This window comes from Grus americana, chromosome 1 (assembly GCF_028858705.1).
Source record: "Grus americana isolate bGruAme1 chromosome 1, bGruAme1.mat, whole genome shotgun sequence".
NCBI classification, from domain to species: domain Eukaryota; kingdom Metazoa; phylum Chordata; class Aves; order Gruiformes; family Gruidae; genus Grus; species Grus americana.
Window position 1 is genome coordinate 54,698,149 of NC_072852.1, and position 12,495 is coordinate 54,710,643.

At 43.2% G+C, this 12,495-nt stretch overlaps 1 protein-coding gene across 2 annotated transcripts in view; it reads right to left on the bottom strand.

Moving 5' to 3' along the window:
• The window catches only part of AGBL3 (AGBL carboxypeptidase 3), a 26,652-nt gene extending 14,684 nt beyond the window's left edge, over positions 1 to 11,968 (bottom strand). For both annotated transcript variants that reach the window (XM_054815211.1, XM_054815221.1), the window contains exons 1-6: positions 11,843 to 11,968; positions 10,540 to 10,600; positions 9,010 to 9,192; positions 7,350 to 7,457; positions 3,648 to 3,786; positions 2,351 to 3,130 (exon numbers count right to left, since the gene is read on the bottom strand). In XM_054815211.1, the coding sequence (XP_054671186.1) occupies positions 2,351 to 3,130; positions 3,648 to 3,786; positions 7,350 to 7,457; positions 9,010 to 9,192; positions 10,540 to 10,600; positions 11,843 to 11,959 (1,388 nt within the window). In that variant the 5' untranslated portion in view covers positions 11,960 to 11,968. The remainder of the gene's footprint in view (positions 1 to 2,350; positions 3,131 to 3,647; positions 3,787 to 7,349; positions 7,458 to 9,009; positions 9,193 to 10,539; positions 10,601 to 11,842) is intronic.
• Positions 11,969 to 12,495: the final 527 nt, after the last annotated feature.

Consider the following 12,495-nt stretch of genomic DNA (forward strand, 5'->3'; position numbering starts at 1 on the left):
CTCCATATAGTAAGACAGAGAGAGGAATTCTCATGGAAAAGAAGGAGAGGTACAGTGCTCATCTCCTGTAAGCTAGGGATCTACATGCCAAAACAGTCATTTGAAAAAATACGGATCTTATTTAAAATAGGCTGTAACTGGCAGTGGATAAAAAAAAACATTAAATGTACTAATTCTGTCATTGGCTTTTTGCACAAGAGTCTTGTTTATATTAATTTGTTACAGAATTTAAACCAGAGGTGATGTAGGAAAAATAAGGGTTAAGACTGCACAAAGTATACGCCACCTCAAGTATCCTTAACAGTATGTTCTGAAACTATAGTAACCAGGATAAGATTTCTCAATGGACCAGGGATTTAGAACAATAGAACCCTTCAAACTATTCTTTCTCTACTGTAAGTGCATATAAAATATATCTAGCCTTGGAATAGTATCAAGAAATACTGTATCCTCAACTCTCCTGTATTGATTTTAATACTAAAATGTACACTCCTTTGTGAATAATGAGCATGTTAATTAGACCTCCTCAAATGCTTGAAGCATGCAGTAAATGCATATGTATGGTGAAGGTGGGTGAAAGGTGGTTAAGGAAGTTTAAGAACACCAATCAGCTACATCTTGTTATTATAAAAAAGGCACGCTTGATGTACTCGCTGTGCTGGCTGGTGTTAGATGCCTGGCAGCCTATTCTGGCCAGAACTGAAACAAATAAATATCTTGACTCTGTGTGTGATTGGCTCTTTGCACACCGGGTGAAGAACCCAGATTTGGGACAACAGAGGGATTTAGTTTACCAGCTGAAGGTTTAGTTTAATACCCAAAGGTTTAGTTTTATATCCAGAGTATCAATGTCTGTCTGACTAGAGGTCTGCGTAAGAAATCAAACATATTTGTAGCAAAACTGTGGTGCTGCAGCTGCCCGGACTACTCTGAGATCTCAGGATAAGCCCTGTTGTGCTGTTATCTTGGATACAAGTGCTGTGACTTGGGTGCCAGGCACCCCCTGGCCACACCTGGGCTACCTGCTGCCTGAATTGACTACCAGAATGACTGAGGACAAATTGTGTCCAGAATGGAGAATACTGACCAAAGCCAATCATCTCGAGATTGTATAAGCAGCGATCCAAATGCGAGACTTTTTGAGCTCTCCGGGACCACAGCGGGCTGTGAGCCAGGATCTCCCCCAAGCTGGGATGCCCATCAGGGTAGATTTCATGAGGATTGGAAGATCATCCATCAACGATTTCGTGAAGACCCCGAGACCTGATTTCACGAGGTTCACTGACTGTCCATTGATGAGTGCCGGCGCATAAAAGTGAGTAATTCGTGAAACTCACCAAAAGGGAAATTTTAATCATAGGTTAACCTCTGTGTGTGTGTGTGTGCGTGCACGCGCATGCAATTTGATGGAGAACTATTTGCCTGTCTATCTGTGTGTGTGTATAATTTGATTCACGATTAGGTTTGTCTGCCTGTCTGTACGTGTGGTTTGCTTTAATGTCCATCTGTGCGTGCAATCCTGCTGTAAGTTTCAGGTGACCCTTGCCATTCTCAAATCCCTAACTAAGTCACTATTTTGATTGCAGCAAATTCCATTGAATTGCTCTGTTAAATTGGCTGAGGATTAAATGCTGTTAATGATTATACAACCTAATCTTGTGATCTATCTCAAAAATATTAATAAATCCTAAATTGCTGTTAAACCAAAGCCATGTAACAAAATCTTATTTGTGACAAAAACATACAGCAAACTTGGCAATCTTTTCTGTCAAGTGGACACGTGGGACCTGTTCTGAACCTAACTTCATTCTGGGATGTGCTTGTATGCCAGAAAAGAAGAAAATGAGACAAATAAGGAATCCGATAAGTAGATTTTGGCAGAGGATAGTGGGGAGAAATATGCTAAAAATGTTTTGATGAAAACTCTTTTATTTTGGAGATATAACTTATAACCAGGAATGGAGAAAGGATATTACAGGAAAACCTGCATAATACTGAATAAAAAAAGAACCCACTTAGAAATGCAACTGAACGCAAACAAAACAGTCAACCCTTGGGTACAGGGCAAAGATGTAAACAACATTGTTTCTCTAGGGGGAAGAGAAAGAGGGAAAGTGAGGGAGGAAGAAAGGGAAGAAAGAAAGGGAAGGAGGGAGGGAGGGAGGGAGGGAGGGAGGGAGGGAAGGAAGGAAGGAAGGAAGGAAGGAAGGAAGGAAGGAAGGAAGGAAGGAAGGAAGGAAGGAAGGAAGGAAGAAAAAGATGGAAACAACAAAGGACTGAGAAGTCACACTAACAAAGAGACCGTGGAAAGGAAAATCATCTGTTCTAAAGAGAAAGAAAATGAGGTTACCTTCTGATCATGTTTCGAGTATACCAAATGGAAGGATAACATTTCTTCACATTAGATCTGTATTTGCGGTTCAAGTCCTGACCTGTCAAAGAGCAGCGGTGATTTCCCACAATCACACCATCTGGATTCAACATTGGTACCACTTTGAAGACAAAATTGTCTCGCAGCAGTTGAGCTTTGCCTGAATCGCTAAGAATGTAATCCACAAAGCCCTTCATTATCCAGGAACTGTTAGTTTCTCCTGGATGCACCCTCGCAGTTAGTATCACGGCCTTCCTCTCGGTGCCCTTGCCACTTTTGGAGGGGTTGGTGATAGTTAAAACATACACTACGTTTCCTGCCAGTGAACGGCACAAGATGTGAATCTTGCAGAATTTGGACTTCACTGGATCTTTAGAGATGGTCAGCAGGTACTCCTGCAGGTTGGAGTAGGTATAAGGATAGCAGTGGGCAAAATAGCAGGTGTCTTGGTCATAAGGGAACTGGAACGTCCAGGTGAGTGAGAAATACTGACGTCCACCTTGGCCCGCATTGTTTTTGTAATACTTTATTTCATTTCCAGTCCTTCGCCAGCCAACCTTGTGTTTCTTAGCATCGACTTCTGAGTACAACAGTGGCCGTAAGCCACATTTATATAGGCTGTTACGCTTGGTAAAGTTGACAATAGTGAAGCGATATGGCATCCCTGCCTGCGTGTTGCTTACTTGGAAGTAGTACCACTGCGTGTGTCTGCTTGTGTAGAGGTCAGTGCGCAGGGTCAGCTGGTACTCAAATTCATTGCTGGTAGGGAGAAAGAAGACAAACAGTTGTGATGCTGGTTAGCACTGTGGTATGATGTAGTGTCAAATAATGTGGACTGACATGAAAAAGCACCCCTCAGATAATCAGGTGCAAATCTGATTTACACTGTCATAAATCAAAGTCTACGCAGCTGCCAGGAAAAGATGCCTAATTGCACTGAGCATGTCAATAATGCTGTCCTCATTAGGACTTCTAACAATAACTGGGACTTCTAAAAACATTCTCCACGCGATGCTTTAAAAGGAGGTGCCTAAGAAAAGGTGTTGAGTTTGTGTGGGTGATTATCACCTACAGAAAACATTCAGTGCTATGGAATGGCTGTCAGACCATTTGAAGTGAAGGCTACCTGAAACTACTTTTGAAGCTTATTCAACTAATCTAAAACAAGTTACAAACCCAGAGTAGCACACTCTGCTCTGAAACTGATAGCAGGCTGCTGATAATATCAACTCTGATAATAACTTCATAATTAAAGAAAAAAAGAATAGAAACTTACACTTTGACCACCTTCTGCAAATTCCCACTCTCAAACCGTGCTTCAAAGACCAGTGTGGTGTCCCCTTTCTGATGGAAGATCTGCTTCAGGGGGCAGAGACCTCTCACTTGGGAATACATAAAGCAGGAGTTTTTGTTAGCTAGGGGAAGGAGCAGAACAGATGTCTTTCATTTCAGTATTAGTCATTTTAGGGGATACCTGCATCCTTCTGAAAATGCCTTCTAGAAACAGACAACTGCATGGAGCTGAACTTCAAAGCATATCTTAGGTAAGCCTGAAAGAAATTACACGAAGATTTTGCTGCCCATTCGCACTTAACCTTATGGATTTCAGCCATACAAGGTTCAGCTGTAAAATGAACTCTGCCTCTGTCTTGGAGGTGCCTGTGTCTCTCTGCATGAGCAAAGGGCAATTCATATTCTGTACTTAGGCAAAGCAACTGAGCAACTAAGTTAGGTGGAAACTGAGCTGGGACTCAGCTCCCCCAGGCCTTTTCACTAGTCAAACGGGTAATTTCTCTACTCAGAAATCACATGTAGCTGACAACTCTTGCCATCAGTTTGTTTTTAAATCTCTGTATTCAATTATTCTAGTCTAGAAGTAAAAACTATGACACCCAGACCTGGCAGCAATCACTTTTATATTTAGCATGCTTTGAGCCTATATCTCCTTTTGCTCTCTTCTGCTACTTTTTCCTCAGATGAGAGGCTCCACAGAGGCACAGCTGAACCTTTTACTACAATCTTCATTACCTTAGCTCATTAAACACCAGAACTTCCAGGTTTGCCATCAGCAAGAACTTACTTTTTTGGTTGGGAAGTTGTTTTGGTTCCAGAATATTCTTGTCATAATTTTAATGGTCAAGGATCCTCCTTTTACAGAACCAAGGCAAGAATTATTTTCAATATTTATTTTCTTGCTCTGTATTGGCACCAATATGGTGGCAAAGGCTTGGAAAACAAGGGTAATCAAAACCACATACTATGAGACTGTGGGTTTCATACTGCCAATATCGAACCGTCATTCTTATCTGACAGAAGTGAAATTCCCTGCTATGTAACTTTCTAACTAGCAAAATGAAGGATTTGTACTGGTGGCTAGACCCCAATCTCCAAGCTACTGTATTCTCAGCTCCTGGATTCTTGCTTCTCTCTGTCTCCTTACCGCTGGATCCACCTGAGGAGAAACTGCTGCCTTACCATGCTGCCAAATAAGGGGGACTGACCCTGTACCATACAGCAGGGTTAGAACTGCGCAGCAGCCCCCGTTCAGGTCAGAGTTATGTCTGCCCTTGCTTCACTGGGGCTGTGCTAGAAATTTATCCTGCAGCAGTCTGTCTTATTCTCTCCGGTAGTGTTACTAAAGTTTTGCCAGTACTACTCAGTGATGTTATGTAAAGCCAAGATGCCTATAAGTAATTTTTTCATTCCTCGAATCACTGTTGCCACATGCAAAAGATGCCATATTCAGTGTATTGTTCTTCATGATTGAAGTTACTACACACCCATAGGGGTTTTCATTAGAGAAGGGCTGTTAGCTTTGCTAGCTGGGATACCCACTTGAATAATTACTTTCCATTTAGCTGAAATTCCACTCACAGTTTCTCTACCCTTCCCTTCCTCTTCATGCTCTTCCTTAACATTAAGGAACAAAAATGTTTCAGCAGTTAATCCAGTAAAACTGTTTCTGGAAACATCTGAATCAGTCAAATGTTACAGAATGAAATGCATGCATAAAATTTGAGATCTCTGGTTTTTAATTTTTCTGCATGGGAGTCACCATTGGATTGTTTTTTTTTCAATCAGATTTTAGGAGGGCCTATAGGAATTCAGCAGCAGGTAGTTTCCAGGCAGGCGGTAACTCCCAGCTCCTGCTGAATTCAAATTCAAATGGAGTGGGAATCAGGAGAGTGCTGCTACTATCTCCCACAGGATACGATGGATATGATGGCTCATTACATGCCAGTCTGAGGCACTCAGGTCATAAATCTGCATAATGCAGATGCCTGTCCTATCCTATAGAGCTTCTCTGTGAGGAGGATTTTAGGGTTTTAAAAATTGTATTTATTGCTATATAACTTAGATGGCAAAGCTCGCAAGCTGGTGGTTTCTGTCCCAGAAACAGAAAGGAGAAGATTAACTCCATGGGGCTCCGAAGTTGTCCTCCTCCTCCCACCTGCTTCTGTCCCCCAGCTGGCTGCAGCACTCAGCAGCCCAGTTCGCACAAGCAGTCTGCTCTCCCTGGGGCAAGCAGGGAAGGGGAAGTAAAGGCTCCAGAGCTCTGAAGTTCTCTGCAGGTCCTGCTACCAGCCAAACCCAAGGCTAGGGGGCAAAGTGGCACACTCGAGGCAGTGAACGTACAATGACAGTCACTTAAAAACTCACCCTGTAGTCAACAAATACAATTATTATGCATATGTTTAGATACAGAGTTTTCACAGTGATAGCAAGCACTCATATTCTGCTGCAGCTTGATGTTTGCTAGCCCAGGAACTGCCAACTGCCTGTAACTGCCTGCACAACATCGTTCCTCAGGAGCAGGAGGGAGAACTGGCCATACTAAAAGGCAGCAGTTTTCACCTCCTTGGTTGGAAAGTTTCATTAATGGAAGTCTGAAAACCATGATACCAGAACACACACTTTACTGGAGAGTTGTACAGGCTGAAATAAGAATCACTTCCAGTCACCTGTGCATGAAGTTCAAGTCAGTAATAAAGTACACGGAAGGCCACATTTTTAAAGAACAGCAACTAAAGGAACATAACAGAAATCACCGTCCTTGTTTTCAAAAAGGCAGGGAGCTGGGATTCAAAGTGTTCCTCCACATCTTATCCCTTGCAATAAATTAGCAGGTCCAGCTGCGGAGTACAGAGGTTCTTTCCTCGTCACACAGCCAATTACCAGTTTTCTGGGACACCGAATGTAGCAACCTAGTAGTGACAGCTAATACAGCCATACTGCAGAAGTAGCTAATTTCTAAAGAAACATGATGTCAAAGAGTACCAGTGCTTTTCAGTATATTGTAAGCTTATACCAACTGTTTTGACCTCAAGAAGTATGCCAGCTCCCTTTCAGTTTTGTGCTTCTGAAAATGTTGTGGCCGCTTCTAGTTATCCTAGGATTGCAAAACTATTATCATTCTTTCTTTTCTATGTAGAAGTAGCTCACAACCAAAATCAACAACTGTCAGAAGTTCCAAGTTCATCCAAGGCAACTGGATCAACTCAGCAAACACAGGAAAGAATAAATAACTTTATAATCAACTGGTGATGGTGGAATAAGGCAATTAACTCCCTTCAATTCTGTCCAATTAATCCTTGCCAGACTTAGGAGCCTGTAATCAAGTACTGATCCAATCTGGCCAGATTTTGGTTAGAAGTCTTGACAAAACCACTACAGCAAACAGGATAACAAAATATTCTCCCAACACAGACTTTAGTGTTGATCTTGCAGTTACACAGCTCTCATCTTTTTCACTTTCTCTTTTGGCTGTTCAGTTATCTTTCTCCACTCATATTTTCACAACAAACTCATTTTGGGCTGGTTCATACTGTTATTCACTGAGAACAATGGCTTGAGCTGAGCTGGACTTCTGAGATAACTAACAGTATGAGCAGAACTTTGAATTAGGTTCATAAAGGAGATCAAAGCAGGTGCTTCATCTACCTACAGCTCACAGCAAGATTTCTCAGGGTCTTCTCACCTTCTTCTCCCAGATAAATGACAGTGCCTTTGTCAGGAGTTTGGTATGGCGGCATCATCTCCAAACCTGTTGGAGTGTACAATGGCTCAGGGGCCGTGGGTGTCCAATCTGAAAAAGAAGAGACACACAGAAGGAGTACAAGCAGGAGATTGTATTAGAGTCTTTATAATATGAAGGAAACATTGAAAAGTGGTTCATCCTATTTATACAGTTGCACATCAAGGAACAGGGAAGCCCCCTTTTGAATCTCATTTTTTGGATCTGTGAACAAATCTTCACTATAACTCCAAATAAAAATATATATCAATCTCTGCATGGACTAACTTTTGCTGTGCAAACTTACCTCTGTTCCCTGTACAGCTTGCTTACCATCAGTGAGGATGACAATGGTGAACATTAGACAGCATTGGTACCATTAAGAAAACAGATGATCCCACTACAGAGTGAAGTCATTGATTGCTGACCACACCGATGCTGCACGGCTATAATGCAGTGTCCCCATGTAACTCGCATGACATCTGCCCAGCACGTCAAAGATCTGTTGAACACCAATTCATCCTGACAGTAAGCCTTTCCTTACTGTAATACTCACAGCAGTCCTATCCCATTCCACTCAAGATAGTGGGATCTATTTTCAAAGGTAACAGAACAAGGGCATAGATGTCTCAGTCACACCTCTGTGCATTTTCAATTTCTACTGATTACTTGCAGATTGCAATTGGTTGTATCTATAAAGCACAGGGACTGTTCAAGTTTCATTATCTCATAAGGGATTTGTAGTATGACTTTTGTACAGACTGCGTAAAAGCAGTTATTAGCCTACAATCATATTTAACCATATAGCCCTGAAATATGGTACTGCCATTGCTAGTAACAGGACATGAGATTTGTACTGAATTTGCAAGACCTCGGGACTGAGGCTTGTCAGGTTTGCTTTGTCTGAACTTTTCTTTATCTGCCTGCAGCTTTATTTCACTTAATTTAGCTGGGACAACAATTTCTCTAATTGACCAGGTATGTACGGCTAATTTGTGTTAGTTTATCTTTGTGTGGTACAACCATAGGCTTACATGGGCAGCAAGAGCAAGCAGTTGTTCTGTGTAGAAATGCAGACCTACAGCTGGACAAAACTTGTTTTAGATGTAACAAAGAGAACAAGGAAATAATATCTAACATATGTAAAGAACACTGTATACGGTAAATTCAGATGTAACATGGAGCTGCAGACTGATGAAGAAAGAGTAAGGTGTAAGAGTGAGCTAGCAAACATATGAAAATGACCCCAGAGTTCTTTGGATCCTAGAGTGAGGAAGAAGAAATCATCAATACAAACATATTTCTCCCAGCAAAGGACTCCTGAGGCCGACAATTCACAACAAACAACCTCTCCTCTCCACCAGAACGAAACCTCTGCAATGAAACCCTTAGGACCTAAAGGAGCAGTGGAAGGGGAAGCCAGGAAAAGGGTGTGAGTGAAGCATCCATATAACAATTTTAACTGCATTATTATTTTTTCTGTAGCAATTAGATCTGGACTAATAATGATTTGTCTCTTTAAGATTTCACTTATAGTAACAATAAATTCCTGGCTTTATTTATATATAAGGTGTACTTCCTCTTTGCCCATACACAAGATTTTGAGCATAACACAGTAACTTACCAATGTGCTCAATTCTGTCCCTGACGACTTCACATTGGTATGGCCAGTGCACAAGGGAAAACTGACCAGCAGGTGAGGAGTCCTCCAGATTCTGAGGCTCCTGAGGACGGGGTACCACTGCCTCTGAGTTAGATGATAACAGAATCTGGTTTGCCCTTGGGAAAAGATGAGCACAAATGGAATCTATAAGAAAGTGAAAGAACCCTCACATCAGTCTCTCTTGCTCTTCTAAGTGGAAACAGACTGAGGAGACTATGGTCTACTGGAGGGTGTCCCTGCCCATGGCAGGGGGGTTGGAACTAGATGATCTTTGAGGTCCCTTCCAACCCAAACCATTCTATGATTCTATGACTATCTACATGAAATTTACATAGCTAAGCATGACACAATAAAATTACATCCCACTGAAATGTAAATTTAATACTCCATCCTATAAATCACACTAAATTTAAAAGTAGTGTTGAATGAACACTTAATTCATTAAACCACAAAGCACATCAAGTATTCAACTGCAGCAGGGAATAGCTTATTTGGGTTCCTATAGAAAATGCTGGCATCTTTTATTATTACTGCTTTCATTACTAGTGTGTTATGGTAGGGCCTACAATCTCAGTGTCTGAGTCAAAATCTGTACTGTGCAAGAATATACAAATACAAAGCTTATTCCTACAAAATATCACACAGTGTAGGCAACAAGATAGTACTGCCTAGCATGACAGGAGAGGTAACAATCTGATGCTATCAAGAATTTTGTAAAGCAACAGAGACACTTGGAGGAGATGGGGGGCGTTTCTTGTCAGCAAGGAATTCTTCAAAGTTATGAGAAACCACTTGAATGAAAACATGATAGGCAAAGGAAAGGCTTTGAAAAAAATCTAGTGATTGGATGATTGGGACTGCTGGTGCTATGCACTGACCACAACAATGACCAGAGTTAATTACTTGTCTTTGTCACAGATACGAAAAGATCTCCTGTCAAAGCATTCCCTGTCCTTTCTACTATCTCCTTAGAGCAGCCCAAAAGATAGTAGTTGGGTTTCATGGAATTTTTGTTTGTATTTGCTTTGGGTCTGAATCAGATACTGGCACCTCTAAGACTTAGTTTACCAGAAAAAAATTCTAATCAGCTTTAGACCTACTTCTCCTCACAACAAACAAAAGAACATAATAAGCAAAAGTGCCTCATCTGAAGGATCTGGTTTCAAGTGTAGATGACATCATATGTGAAAAGTAAATGAATTAAGACCGAAACTGCTGAACCCATTTTTAAGCTCTCGTAGATACCTAACCATAATGGATACCTGGCTACCATAATGCCAAATCAGTAATTGGTGATCAAGGGCATGCTGCAAGAAGTGACCGAGATAACTACTCACCTATGTCAAGAGCCATGAAGTGTGACTAGACTTAGCTCCAATTTTGTTTAGAGCTTGACAGTTATGTGAACACTAATATCTTCCCCCTTCCCCTTTTCTTCCACCCTGTGGTCTTAGAGGGAAAATGTAGGGGAATAATTGAAAGGGTTCTAACCTGTAAGAACAGCACACTGCTGACTGCCTTCTGTCACAAATGAGTTAGGGAAGTCTTCATCCTAAAGAAAAAAAAATAATACTAAAATAAAATCAAAAGTTCACAGTAGGACAGCTTGCTTTTGTTTATTTTCAGAGAGAAAAGCTGTCTCTGTTTTGGTTTACTTTATGGCCTGAGTAAGAATTAGGCCAAATCTGCATGGTCAAGTACTCTGACACTATTCCTGTCCGTTGCTCAAAGGTGACACACTTCCACTTGCCCTCTCTTGTTTCCCCAGTGCCTCTCTTGTGCAGTACTAGTATTCCTACTGTTGTGTGGAAAGCTAGAGCAGAAAACTGATATAAGAAAAAAGGTTTGGTTTTCAGCTGCATGAATTAGTCCTCTGATACCACTCATCAAACAAGCTTACTGATGTAAGAGCAGGAGAGGCAATGGAAACCGATAGATAGGACAGCCCTTCTGGTGGCAGCCCAGGTAGATGCCACAATTACCCCAAAGCAATAAGGATTAGGACAGGGAGGCGAGGAACTTGGTAGTGGGGAACTGAGGTGCAATGCTCGGGAAAAATTAAAAAAGCACCACTCTGCAGCCAAAGCGCATGCGGGCCATGAAAAGCAACCAACTACCCTGGGTTAAATTTGAAGCATACTGGCAAGGCAGCACAGAGACAACAGTGCTTGTCCCCTTCACGGCGCTTAATACAGAACATTTATTTCCTGGGTTTTCAATCTAGTCCCCTTTCATTAACATAATATTCAATTAAAACCTGAATTTCCTTCCTGAAATATGAATAAATGTTGATAACATCAAATGCATTTCACAGCTGGTAAAAATATTCTCAGCTTTATTTACTGCTCCTGTTTACATTTACCACATTTGCAAATATAACGCAGGGTTTTGAAAAACCTGCCAGACCAGTAGCTGATCAGTAGTTTGATTTTTACAGGTCAAGAGCTGAAAACAGCTCACAAACCAAAGCACAGATAAAATCATAATGTAGAGGAGGTAGAGGATTTTACTTTGCTTACTAACGAAGAGCCATACTGCTCTCACTAACATGGATAGTGCTAGGGATGAGCTCTCAGGACAGGGATTTAGGTAGTGTGATACAGAGCAAGGTCCCAGAATTTAGGTTATGGACAAGCGTGCTCTGTGATGCGCTCCGGGTGTCTGTAGAAATGGTTTGCTAGCGGGGCTGCTTACTGATTTTTTTATAAGAAGCAATTGTTTCGAACGAATTACAGCTGATTTCCCCATGATCTGGGACCACCTCAGACGGGGAACTGACGCCGACGGAACTTACTGAGCTGCCCTCCTCCCTGATGGCGAGGCTCTCCCCGTCCCGTCCCGTCCCGCTGCCCGCCGCCGGGCGGCCCGGCCAGCGAGAGACGGCATCCCGTCGAGGCGGCGGTACCGCCATGATCCCGGCCTCCGCGGGGCGACTGCCCCCCCCCCCCCCCGCCCTTCCCAGCGGCAAACGCCCGCCGCTCCCGAGAGGGAAAGCCCCGGGGAGCCGGGTCGCGGTCCCACGACCCCACCGCCCAGCGCCGCCGCCGCCGCAACGTCCCCCGCTCCCCCGCCCCACTCTCGCGAGAGTCCGGTGCGGGCCCAACCCGCGGCCGTTGGGGCGGGTGAGCGCGGCCTGGGCGGTGGGGTGGTTGCGCGTCCTGCCCGCCCGAGTCCTCGGGTAGCGGGGTCCGCCTTGGGAGCGGTGCCCGTCGCCCTGCGCCAGCCCCTGTCGCCGGCCGAGTCACGGGTTTGTGCCGCAGTGTCCCCGCCTGGCGAGCGTGGGGGTACGGCCCTGCTGCCGGGGCCCGAGGTGCGGGCTGGCTGAGGCTGTGCAACGGCTTCCCTGCGGCTGCTGGGGCTGCTGCGGGCTAGGGCTGTGCGGCGGGAACACGTTTTCTTTCCGTTACACGTAAACCTGTGAGCTTTAAGTCAGGGAGCGCAAACAGC